The 13,048-nt window shown below is 42.8% G+C and overlaps 1 protein-coding gene across 2 annotated transcripts in view; it reads left to right on the top strand.

Moving 5' to 3' along the window:
* KCNH1 (potassium voltage-gated channel, subfamily H (eag-related), member 1) overlaps positions 1-13,048 on the top strand; it is a 438,757-nt gene that overhangs the window by 30,777 nt on the left and 394,932 nt on the right. For both annotated transcript variants that reach the window (XM_010833882.1, XM_010833881.1), the window contains exons 2-3: positions 2,768-2,891; positions 7,150-7,256. In XM_010833882.1, the coding sequence (XP_010832184.1) occupies positions 2,768-2,891; positions 7,150-7,256 (231 nt within the window). The remainder of the gene's footprint in view (positions 1-2,767; positions 2,892-7,149; positions 7,257-13,048) is intronic.

Raw genomic sequence — 13,048 nt, 5'->3', positions numbered from 1 at the left:
ATTCCTATGGACACCTTATCTTTGACAAAGGAGGCAAGAATATACAATGGATTAAAGACAATCTCTTTAACAAGTGGTGCTGGGAAATCTGGTCAACCACTTGTAAAAGAATGAAACTGGACCACTTTCTAACACCATACACAAAAATAAACTCAAAATGGATTAAAGATCTAAACGTAAGACCAGAAACTATAAAACTCCTAGAGGAGAACATAGGCAAAACACTCTCCGACATACATCACAGCAGGATCCTCTATGACCCACCTCCCAGAATATTGGAAATAAAAGCAAAAATAAACAAATGGCACCTAATGAACCTTAAAAGCTTCTGCACATCAAAGGAAACTATTAGCAAGGTGAAAAGACAGCCTTCAGAATGGGAGAAAATAATAGCAAATGAAGCAACCGACAAACAACTAATCTCAAAAATATACAAGCAACTCCTACAGCTCAACTCCAGAAAAATAAACGACCCAATCAAAAAATGGGCCAAAGAACTAAATAGACATTTCTCCAAAGAAGACATACAGATGGCTAACAAACACATGAAAAGATGCTCAACATCACTCATTATCAGAGAAATGCAAATCAAAACCACTATGAGGTACCATTTCACACCAGTCAGAATGGCTGCGATCCAAAAGTCTACAAATAATAAATGCTGGAGAGGGTGTGGAGAAAAGGGAACCCTCTTACACTGTTGGTGAGAATGCAAACTACTACAGCCACTATGGAGAACAGTGTGGAGATTCCTTAAAAAACTGGAAATAGAACTGCCTTATGATCCAGCAACCCCACTGCTGGGCATACACACTGAGGAAACCAGAAGGGAAAGAGACACGTGTACCCCAATGTTCATCGAAGCACTGTTTATAATAGCCAAGACATGGAAGCAACCTAGATGTCCATCAGCAGATGAATGGATAAGAAAGCAGTGGTACATATACACAATGGAGTATTACTCAGCCATTAAAAAGAATACATTTGAATCAGTTCTAATGAGGTGGATGAAACTGGAGCCTATTATACAGAGTGAAGTAAGCCAGAAAGAAAAACATAAATACAGTATACTAACGCATATATATGGAATTTAGAAAGATGATAACAATAACCCGGTGTACGAGACAGCAAAAGAGACACTGATGTATAGAACAGTCTTATGGACTCTGTGGGAGAGGGAGAGGGTGGGAAGATTTGGGAGAATGGCAATGAAACATGTAAAATATCATGTAGGAAACAAGTTGCCAGTCCAGGTTCAATGCACGATGCTGGATGCTTGGGGCTGGTGCACTGGGACGGCCCAGAGGGATGGTATGGGGAGGGAGGAGGGAGGAGGGTTCGGGATGGGGAACACATGTATACCTGTGGCGGATTCATTTTGATATTTGGCAAAACTAATACAATTATGTAAAGTTTAAAAATAAAATAAAATTAAAAAAAATAATGATTATATTTAAGTTCTTGATGTTATTTGCTTAAGGTCTTGAAAAGAGAAAAGGAATACTTAATTTCCTGAGCACAAAAGGTATTGAAAACTTTTGATCTTTAAAAATATAGAAAGTGTTGAGAACATGCCCGACAACCAAACATATCTGGCTTACTTAATCCCTGCATCTTGAGTGAATGGTGGTCTAGTGCTCCATGAAAGGTCTGAACTGTGCCTTCTATGGCTCCAGGATTTTGAATCAGTAAGGTTTGTCATTGCCTGGCATCTTGATCAGGTTCCACAGAGCCCCAGTATTAGGGATCTAGTCACTTCCTCACCAAGAAGAAGGGTCTCTGCTATGTGTGTTCCAGGAGGCATTCTGCTGTTGTCCCCTTTGCCTCTTTAAGGAGGCCTTCTCCTCCATGGACTGGCAATTGCTAATCAGGGTGAGTAAGGCCAATTTGTTGCTTCTGCCCCAAAGACTGACAAGCTAAAATGCTGGATGGAACTCAGAAGAAATTACTTTCAGTTTCTCGCTAGCTCCACATTAGCATACTCTCACTGAGATGAAAAATTAGGACTTGAATATGTCTTATGGAAATCAGTGGATTTCTGCAGGAAATGTTGGTTGATTGGTTAAGCATGCTTCCTTTGGAGTACATTACTTTGCCAACAAAGGTCTGTCTAGTCAAAGCTATGGTTTTTCCAGTAGTCATGTATGGATGTGAGTGTTGGACTGGAAAGAAAGCTGAGCACCTAAGAATTGATGCTTTTGAACTGTGGTGTTGGAGAAGACTCCTGAGAGTCCCTTGGACTGCAAGGAGATCCAACCAGTCCATCGTAAAGGAAATCAGTCCTGAATAGTCATTGGAAGGGCTGATGCTGAAGCTGAAACTCCAATACTTTGGCCACCTGATGCAAAGAAGTGACTCAATGGAAAAGACCGTGATGCTGGGAAAGATTGAAGGCAGGAGGAGAAGGGGATGGCAGAGGATGAGATGGTTGGATGGCATCACCAACTCAATGGACATGAGTTTGAGCAAGCTCTGGGAGTTGGTGATGGACAGGGAGGCCTGGCATGCTGCAGTTCATGGGGTCATAAAGAGTCGGACATGACTGAGCAACTGAACTGAACTAAACTGAACCTCAGCATATGCTTTCCAAATATTCGGTCTTAGAGCTCTGTTTTTCTGTGATCCTCAGAGGGCCAGTTCCTATTCAAGAGACTATTTTGGGGGGAAACAAAAAATACCTGGATTGGTTATTATTTATGTCCTCATTGAATCTCAATAATGTCTTGCCTCATGTGCCCTCTTCTTCTTCTTTTTTTCTTTTCAACAGATACTAACTTTGTGTTGGGGAATGCCCAGATAGTGGACTGGCCTATCGTGTACAGCAATGATGGATTTTGCAAGCTGTCTGGCTATCACAGGGCGGAAGTGATGCAAAAAAGCAGTACATGCAGGTATTTATGTTTGGGCTTGTTCTGTTGAACACTCTTTCGTGGTATCTTTTTGGAAAAAGAAAATGGCGTACTCAACTTGGGAATTTCCTTTCAAGCAGTTTCATTCAGGAATGGACTTCCCAGGTGGCACAAGTGGTAAAGAATCTGCCTGCCAATGCAGGAGACACAGGAGATGCAGGTTTGATCCCTGGGTCATGAAGATCCTCTGGAGGAGGATAATGGCAACCCACTCCAGTATTCTTCCCTAAAAAATCCAATGGACAGAGGAACCTGGAGGGCTACAATCTAAAGGGTTGCAAAGAGTCAAACACGACTGAGCGACTAAGCGCATTCAGGAATGCTTATCACACTGTCATCTCTAGTTCACACCCTGTACTAGGAAAACGAAAGAAGGCCTATAACGTGGTCTCTACAACTAATGAATTTACAGTCAGTGGGATGAAGGAAAACCTAGAAAAACTCAGGAAAATCATTTTATCAGTAAAACGTAAACTCAAAAGTTTGAGGTTTTAGATGGAAATTATGTGAAAATTAGAAGATTAAACAAAGTTAAATGAAGATGAAATAAAAATTTAGGTCATTAAATTAATTTTAAAAATATATGGTCATTTAAAAAAATTTTTTTATTCTTTGGCCACATCGAGTGGCATATGGGATCCTAGTTCCCTGACCAGGGATCGACCCTGTACCCCCTGCATTTTAAGTGTGGAGCTTTAACCACTGGACCACCAGAGAAGTGCCTGTCTAGCCATTTTTGAAGGGTAAATACCATTTTGGAGACATGGGCCACGCTCATAGGGCTTTTCATCAGAAAAAGTGAAGAGACCATGTTTTATTGCCTTGCTGTTGTCATATCTGTCTTTGATCACTGATTCAAAGACACAAGTGAAGGGTGCTATGCAGCTTGGGTATTTGACAGGGTTACTAGCCAAGTAGTGCCCTTGGGCTATGTCACTAGAAAAGCTCTTTTGGGGCATCTTCTAGGTGCTAAGTGGAGCCTGTGGCCCAGGCCCTGTGCTGTCTCAGCAAGGTCTTCCTCTTCTCACTCTGCCTTCCTCAAGTCGTCTGTCTTCAGTGGTGTTTGCACGCAGTGGAGTCATCTTCCTAAACCTGTGTGCTGTGCTTAGTTGCTTCGGTCATCTCTGACTCATTGCCACCCCATGGACCATAGCCCACTAGGCTCCTCTGTCCATGGGATTCTCCAGACAAGAATACTAGAGCAGGTTGCCGTGCCCTTCTTCAGGGGATCTTCCTGACACAGGGATCGAACCCACATCTCCTGCATTGGCAAGTGGATTCTTTACTGCTGAGCCACCCAGGAAGCTCTTCCTAAACCTGCTAGATCCCAAAATGAACTCATCTCCGAAGGGTGGAAAAACCTGTTCAACCCAGGCATAGTCTTTGATTCTCAGAAGTCGCATATTCTTTGTATTAAATCAGCCAAGTAACTCATTTGTTGAAAAGTATTAAATGTTTTGAAAATATTATCATTTTCTTAAATCTTAGGTTTTGGGGACTGGGAAATGGCAAGTTTAAGCTTCCCTCAAAGTTTTAGAAATTCTGGCTCAAGTATTACAGTAGAATTCTCTTATGTTCTTGGTGTGTCCTTATCCTCTGAGGAATCTGTGTGTCTGCATCTATGTGTTCATCTGTATGTGTACAAACATAATCTGAACGCTTTGGGAGAGTGAGCTTTGCTTTCTAGTGTGGCTTGAGCAGTCTTTCCTTAACCTGTCTTGCTTCTTACTATCATCAAACACTGTAAGAAAATCAGATAAGAGTACTGGATAATTTTTATGCAGATAAGAGAACTTAGTAAGTTTCTAACTAAGAAACTTGTTTCTCTGAAGGTGTTCCTTTTCTAGCAGGAAAGGTAGCATGTCCTGTGTTAGCTACATCCCTAATAGCTCAGGGGCCTTTGGCTTATTTCCTGCATCGCAGGCATCTGAAATCTAATGTCCAGAGAAAGGAAACTTGTACCTAGCACTGAACTTCAGCTTGAAAAAGCGCACAGAATAGGAAAAGCTGGATGTAATGATGGCACTTCATTTGTCCGAAGACTCCATTTAGCAGGGGTTGATTTTACCTTGTGAAGGAAATTGCCAGCCTGTATACCATCACATCACTTAAATGGAGGTCACTTATCTAGCAAATCCATTCAGAAAGGGAAAGTGGGAGGAAGCTAAAAAGGCCTTTGAGCAACTGGCTAAGTGAAATGGTAATAGAGCATAAGTTTTTACTTCCGAAGAGAAAGAAATCCTCTTGTTCCCAGGCACAGCTGATTCAGTTTTGATCTATCCTTCTTTTTAAAGGTAATTCACCAAGCGTGGTTGTCTCTTTTCCTGATTTATAGTTGAAGAACACAGCCCCAGAGCAGCGCATTACCTGAGACGGGCACACGGGGAACTACCGATGATCGACTTAGTGGTTTAGGAACTGTGCTTCCTAATTTCTGAGGTTCTTGTTAGCTCTGAAATTCTTTGATTCTATGATTCAAGTCATCAAGAAAAAGCTAGGTTGCACAGCCAGGTGTGCACAATTTTAGGAGATGGGTTGTGTATTGTTGGGGAGCCCATGCCGCTGCTTCTACATCACCTAAGCCTTGTGGGCTGAGTGTGGCCATTCTTCCTTGGTGTCACCTGAAGGCCTGGAGAGGGGGCATGCTCACAGGGTCCACTGGCAGCCTTGTTGGAGGACTGGCCTTTGCAGCCCCATCGAGGGATGGCTTTTCTTCTCTTGCATTCTGTTAATGTCCTGTGCGTGTTCACTCTACCAAGTTGTTGGGGGTGGGGCATAGCCCATTCCTAGAGGAATAAACCTTAGTCTTCAGACCGTATTCCGTGTGAGGCCCAAGAAAGTGGATGGTCTTGGCAGTTACTGCCTCGCAGAGAGTATTACTAGACAGGAGCTTCTATTACCGAGTTTTTTCCTAATTTTTTTTCATGCTGTTTATTAACTCTGTTAGTTTACTTTTCTCCAAATGTGAAGAATGAAAAGTGAAAGTCTTTGTTGCTCAGTCATGTCCAATTCTTTGTGACCCATGGACTGTAACCTGCAGACTCCTCTATCCATGGAATTCTCCAGGCAAGAATACTTGGAGTGGGTTGTCGTTCCCTTTTCCAGGGGGTTTTCCTGACCCAGGGATCGAACTTGGGTCTCCTACATTGCAGGGAGATTCTTCACCATCTGAGCCACCAAGGTAGCCCTTACTAACCTTTTTTAAACTTATTAACCCTTTTGGTTTATTTTTTTCCAAGTGCGAGGACTGTGGAAATTAGAAAGAATTTGTAGAATTTTATCATCTTGATTTTTTTCAACCCAGTTCTCTGTTTTCTTTTTTAGTGGGAGTGGGCAGGAAAAGGAGCTACAAATACAGTGGCTGACTTGCTGAACCTTCTGTTCTTTCCTTACCTATATCTTGGTTAGAGCATCAAATTGCACCCTTTTTCTTGTTCGATTGATGACTTTTTGTGATTTTTTTTTCCTATTCACTTGTTTATTTTGTTGGGAATTAGGAGAGGAAAAAAATCTGTAATCCAAATTTATTCTGCTGTCCTTCTCAGGAAGTCTCCCAGAGTTGTATTTCTAAAATGCAGATTTGATTATGCAACTCCTTTGCTTGAAACCCTCCAGTGGCTCTCTCTGCCTTGTTTTTGGGATAAAGTTTAAATTACTTCACCTGATCTGTAATGCCATGGTCTCTTCTATGGTCTGACTCCTGCTTACTTCTGTATATTATCAGTTGCAAATTTTCCCTTCAGTATCTACATCCCAGGTATACTGACCTGAACCGTATTCAGGTTCCAGAATTAACCTCCCTCTCACCCCTGTGCCTTTGCAATGCTCCTTTTTTTGCCTAGAACGTTCTTTTCACTCCCTTTCTCAGCTAATTTCCACCTGCTCTTTAGATCTCATTTCTCCTTGCCTCTGGGACGCCTGTCTGACACTCAGTGCTCCGTGTCTACTGTGTGTATTGTAATTCCTGTGTAGGGTCATACTGTTTCCTAATCTGCTGTTTGGATTGCTGTTCTCCAGTGTGTCTGTCCCATTAGACGTTAGTTTCTGGGGGAGATGGTGACGGAGTGTTATCCCATTCCCGTTAGTGAATCTTCTCTGATGGCACGCATGTTTTCAGTGTGTGTGTATGCGTGTTTCACAGTGCAGAGCACAGCGCTGGGTGTATAGCAGGTAGGCAGCAGATGCTTGTAGAATAACAAACACTTGCTCATCTAACTCGGGCTTTTTGGTTGCTTTGCAGTTTTATGTATGGGGAGCTGACCGATAAAGATACCATTGAAAAAGTGCGGCAAACCTTTGAGAACTATGAGATGAATTCCTTTGAAATTCTGATGTACAAGAAGAACAGTGAGTATTCAGAACATTCTGAATCATACCTTGATGTGCTTGGAAGAGCATATCTACTCTTTCTCTATTGCTGTCTTGGGTTTTCTTTTCTCTCATCAGCTAAATGTTGTGGCTTGAAGCCATTGTGTACGCTGGACTAAGTGGTATGGATTGATGAGTTCCAGTTCTGTACAGGAGCATTTGTACTTCTCACTAACCAGTTAAGACTTCTTGATGTCTTTTCTGCCAGGAGTTAGTGTTTTTCCTATTGATTTTCTTATGATGAGTTGCTGGCTTAAGATACTTGTAGACTTAAAGGCTATTTTGCTGGGAGAGGGGAGGTAGGTCAGGTTCTCTGTCCAGTTCACCTTCATATCTGTCTCCGTACAGCGCTTAGCACAGCAGGTCTTATCAGTTGATTGCCCAATTAAGAATTTCGGAATAAGACTTTGTTTCCCTGGGGACCCCAGTTTTCTGTAAGAGACAGTATTAATAGTCATAGTGTTTGTATTGTTAATTTATATTTGTTTTCTCTATAATCACTTCTAAAAGTATAGTAATGAAGAATCTAGGTCAATAGCCATACACAAGTATAAAACTTACTTTTCTCTTGGAGGTTTCCTATTGAGTGGAGATTAATTATATTAGAAGTATGGAAAGCGGGCCATATGGAAACATGGCAGTAACAGGGTGCAGACGTGTTGAAGGGTGATTTCTGTTTTTAAAAACACTATTTGGGTTGTAAAGAATCCTATTCTTTATATATAGGATTGAACTAGGTAGGTCGTTGGTTCACTAGAAAATGTCCGGAGTGGCCCAGGTGGTGCGGGAGGAAACGTGTTTATTTTGGTGGCATTCAGGATGATGTGTTTCACTCTGGAAAGCAAAGGGCACACGTGGCTTTTATCCAGAAGGACCTGGGGCTTTTTTTTCCACTCTGGAGTGCTGGAGCAGACAAGTGAGAGGACCTTTTTCTGGGTGGCCGGTGCAGATGCTGAGCCGAGAGATTATGTTTGAGCATCAGCGACTCTGCGAGGGCTGGCCCCGTGATTTCTCTCTAGAGCTGCTACCTTGCTCATTTTACCCCCTCAGCCAGTAGATCGAGTTCCTCCCCTGCTACCTCCCCTAGTTCCTGTCTTGAGACATTTTGCCAAACAGGGCTGAGAGGAATGAAGTGAAAGACGGTGACCGGCTCTATGCCAGCCCTTCCTCTACGGGAACACAACTCAAAGCCACAGCTCTTCCCAGGAGCACGCCAGCAGTGCCTTCTCAAGGGAGAGGGGACTCTGCCTGTGTGCCCCGAAATACGGGAGTGACTTAAAGGTTTCCCACGCTGGCAGCTTTCTGTCCTGAACAGCATAGATTTCCTCACATCACAGAATACTAAATCGGGATCCCATGTGGTGCTGGGGGTAAAGAACCCACCTGCCAGTGCAGGAGATACAACAGACGTAGGTTTGATCTCTGGGTTGGGAAGACCCCTTGGAGTAGGAAATGACAACCCACTCCAGTATTCTTGCCTGGAGAATCCCACGGACAGAGAAGCCTGGCAGGCTACTTCCATGGGGTCACAAAGAGTTGGATATGAGTGAACGACCACGCATAGATATACATAGCATAGAGCACAAAGACGATGCGTTTATATTTTGCTTCAGAGTTTTCTCGCTTCATTAGACTATGCCTTTAACTTGCTCAAAGTCCACTATACATGTTGGGCACTAAAGAGAAAGAGAGGGATACAAAATTAAAACCAGGTTAGTGATTCCATGTGCTGTTGTCTTCAGTGGACACATACCCCAATCCTATTGTATCTCATTGCACTAAAGATGATTCTGATATTTCTGTTTCTGTACCTTAGGTAGACCTGGGCTATGCATGGAAGCAGGTCAGTGCAGCTTATGTTTTTACCAAATTATTAGCATCTCTCCCCTCCCTGGAGGTTGTGCTGGGCTTACTGAGAGAGACATGCCAGTCCCTGGAGTGGCATGTCAGCCTGGGCATGGACTCTACTTCATGGATGCTATGGAGGCATTCTCAAGGGTGATTGAGGTCCTATGAAACTTTTACCTTACTCTTTGATTTTAGAAAATACACTCAGTGGAAGGTATGACTCCACTCTATTTAAAAATGTTGATTCTCTAAGCCCAGTGAGGTAGGCATGGCGGATGTCATCTCCATTGTATAAGAAGGTAAATTCCTCACCCAAGGTCATGCACAGCCAGGACCTGGTTTCCAGTGCTTCCCTATGGCCATTCACTCCAGACTGGGTTAGATTTAGTTGGGGCACAGGGCAGGACCACCACATATGATGATGCAACACTGCAAAGGGGACAACTGGAAACCAGTTTGCTGAGTCCTCAGCGCACCCTGACCTAAAACTGCACCTGTGCTGAGGGGTGAACTTCTCTTTCAAATTTACACAAGGATGTCCAGTGCATTTGCAGGGGTTTCATTCAAGGCTCAGTTTAGTTCAGTCGCTCAGTCATGTCTGACTCTTTGGACTGCAACATGCCAGTCTTCCCTGTCCATCACCAACTCCCAGAGCCTACTCAAACTCATGTCCATCACGTCAGTGATGCCATCCAACCATCTTATCTTCTGTCTTCCCCTTCTCTTCCCACATTCAATCTTTCCCAGAATCAGGGTCTTTTCCAAGGAGTCAGTTCTTTGCATCAGGTGGCCAAAGTATTGGAGTTTCAGCTTTAGCATCAGTCCATCCAATGAACATTCAGGAGTGATTTCCTTTAGGATTGACTGGTTGGATCTCCTTGCAGTCCACGGGACTCTGAAGAGTCTTCTCCAACACCACAGTTCAAAAGCATCAATTCTTCAGTGCTCAGCTTTCTTTATAGTCCAACTCTCACATCCATACATGACTACTGAAAAAACCATAGCTTGAACTAGATGGACCTTTGTTGGTAAAGTAATGTCTCTGCTTTTAAATATGCTGTTGGTCATAGCTTTTCTTCCAAGGAGAAAGTGTCTTTTAATTTCATGGCTGCAGATACCATCTGCAATGATTTTGGAGCCCCCCAAAATAACATCTGTCACTGTTTCCACATCTATTTTCCATGAAGTGATGGGACCAAATGCCATGATCTTAGTTTTCTGAATGTTGAGTTTCAAGCTAACCTTTTCACTCTCCTCTTTCACTTTCATCAAGAGCCTGCATACAGATTTCTCAGGAGCAAGTCAGATGGTCTGGTATTCCCATCTCTTTCTGAATTTTCCAGTTTGTTGTGATCCACACAGTCAAAGGCTTTGGCATAGTTAATAAAGCAAAGTAGATATTTTTTCTGGAACTCTATTGATTTTTCTATGATCCAGCAGATGTTGGCAATTTGATCTCTGGTTCCTCTGCCTTTTCTAAATCCAGCTTGAACATCTGGAAGTTCATGGTTCATGTACTGTTGAAGCCTGGCTTTGTGAATTTTGAGCATTACTTTGCTAGCGTGTGAGATGAGTGCAATTGTGCCATAGTTTGAACATTCTTTGGCATTGCCTTTCTTTGAGATTGGAATGAAAACTGACCTTTTCCAGTCCTGTGGCCACTGCTGAGTTGTCCAGATTTGCTGGCATATTGAGTGCAGCACTTTCACAGCATCATCTTTCAGGATTTGAAATAGCTCAACTGGAATTCCATCACCTCCACTAGCTTTGTTCATAGCGATGCTTCATAAGGCCCACTTGACTTCACATTCCAGGATGTCTGGCTCTAGGTGAGTGATCACATCGTCATGGTTATCTGGGTCATGAAGATCTTTTTGTATAGTTCTTCTGGATATTCTTGCCACCTCTTCTTAATATCTTCTGCTTCTGTTAGTCCATACAATTTCTGTCCTTTATTGTGCCCATCTTTGCATGAAATGTCCCCTTGGTATCTCTACTTTTCTTGAAGAGATTTCTAGTCTTTCCCATTCTATTGCTTTTCTCTGTTTCTTTGCCTTGATCACTGAGGAAGGCTTTCTTATCTCTGTTTGCTATTCTTTGGAACTCTGCATTCAACATGGGACAGAAATGGACACAGATAGTGTTGGCTTCTTCCTAGCATTCTGTTCTTTGCTGCAACTCCTCCAAATCCTACCCTCTCTTGAGGAATTTAGAAACTTTAAATTATTTTTTAAGCTTGGGAATTTTACAGTTGCACCAAATTCTGTGCTTTTTTTCCAACAGCTTCTTAATAACCAACTAAAATATACCTCAGAGATATTGTAGGTTCCATTCCACAAATTTTGATTTCCCAGTGCATGTAAAAGTTATGTTTACACTAGAACTGTAAACATAACTGTTTATTAAGTGTACAATAGCATTATGTCTAAAAAAGTTCATATACCTTCATTAAAATTAACTAATTAATTTATTGCTAAAAATTGCTAACCATCATCTGAGCCTTCAGTGAGTTGTAATCTTTTCGCTGGTAGAGGGTTTGAAATACTGCCAAAAAATTACCAAAATATAACACAGAGACATAAAGTGAGCAAATGCTGTTGAAAAAATGGCAACTATAGACTTGCTCAATGTAGGTTGTCACAAACCTTTAACTTGTTCAAAAAAAATGCAGTGTCTGTGAAGCGCAATAACGTGAGGTCTGCCTGTAGTCTTTTAGACCCTGGGCTTGTTCCTAGGAATGCAGTTATGAAAAGACAGACCCAGCCTCGGCTCTGACAGTGTTTGCAGTAGTCAGGGGCAGCATCCATAGTTTAGAGCCGTAAATGTTTTGATAGTGGCACACCTGGGGGTTGTCTCTTCACTCCCAACATAGGAGGTCAGGGAGGGAAATCTTCCTAACAGGTGGGAAATTCATGCAGAACCCAAAGGGTAGTGCTGAGTTAGGCAGAAAGAAGGGCAGGGAATATCCCAGGCTGATGAAAGGAATGTGTAGACAACAACAGCAGTGAGGGAGCACTGAAGTTTGAAGAGACACAGAAGAGCGCTCCTCAGACTTTGGTGTGTATATGAAATCACCTACAGATCGAAATCTGTACATTTCTATTCAGATAGGTCTACCAAAGGGCCTGAGATTCTGCTCCACGTGCTGCAGTGCTGCTGGCCCAACTATCGCATTCTGAGTAGCAAGGACAGAAAACAGCTTCAGTGAAAGCTGACTTCCATGCCTTTTTCTTTTCGGCACCCAATGCAGTGCCTGACACAGACGGTGCTCCACCTGAATTGATGGAGCAATATCTCTTGAATAAATGAGGTGTCATCAGTGAAGCTGGAGAGGTTGGGAGGGGCCAGTCATGCAGCCACATTTAAGAGTTTAGAATTTATCTTAAGGGTAGAGGTGGTGGGACCAGAGAGTGGGGTGAGGGGCATTGAGGGGTTTTAAGCAGGGTTTGTTTTTTGTTCAGTCACTAAGTTGTGTCCAACTCTTTGCAACCCCATGGACTGCAGCATGCCAGGCTTCCCTGTCCTTCTCCAAGAGTTGGCTCAAGCTCATGTCCATTGAGTCAGTAATGCCATCCAACCATCTCATCCTCTGTTGTCCCCTTCTCCTCCTGCCTTCAAGCTTTCCCAGCATCAGGGTCTTTTCCACTGAGTCAGTTCTTCACATCAGGTGGCCCAAGTATTGGTGCTTCAGCTTCAGCATCAGTTCTTCCAATGAATATTCAAGGTTGATTTCCTTTAGGATTGACTGGTTTGATCTCCTTGTGGTCCAAGGGACTCTCAAGAGTCACCTCTAGCACCACAGTTTGAAAGCATCAACTCTTTGGTGCTCATCCTTCTTTCTGGTCCAACTCTCACATCCGTACATGACTACTGGAAAAACCATAGCTTTGACTATACAGACCTTTGTTGGCAAAGTGATGTCG

This window comes from Bison bison, unplaced genomic scaffold (assembly GCF_000754665.1).
Source record: "Bison bison bison isolate TAMUID 2011002044 unplaced genomic scaffold, Bison_UMD1.0 scf7180017863955, whole genome shotgun sequence".
Classification (NCBI taxonomy): domain Eukaryota; kingdom Metazoa; phylum Chordata; class Mammalia; order Artiodactyla; family Bovidae; genus Bison; species Bison bison.
Note: the sequence above shows the minus strand (reverse complement) of the source record. Positions and strands in the feature narration are given on the sequence as shown.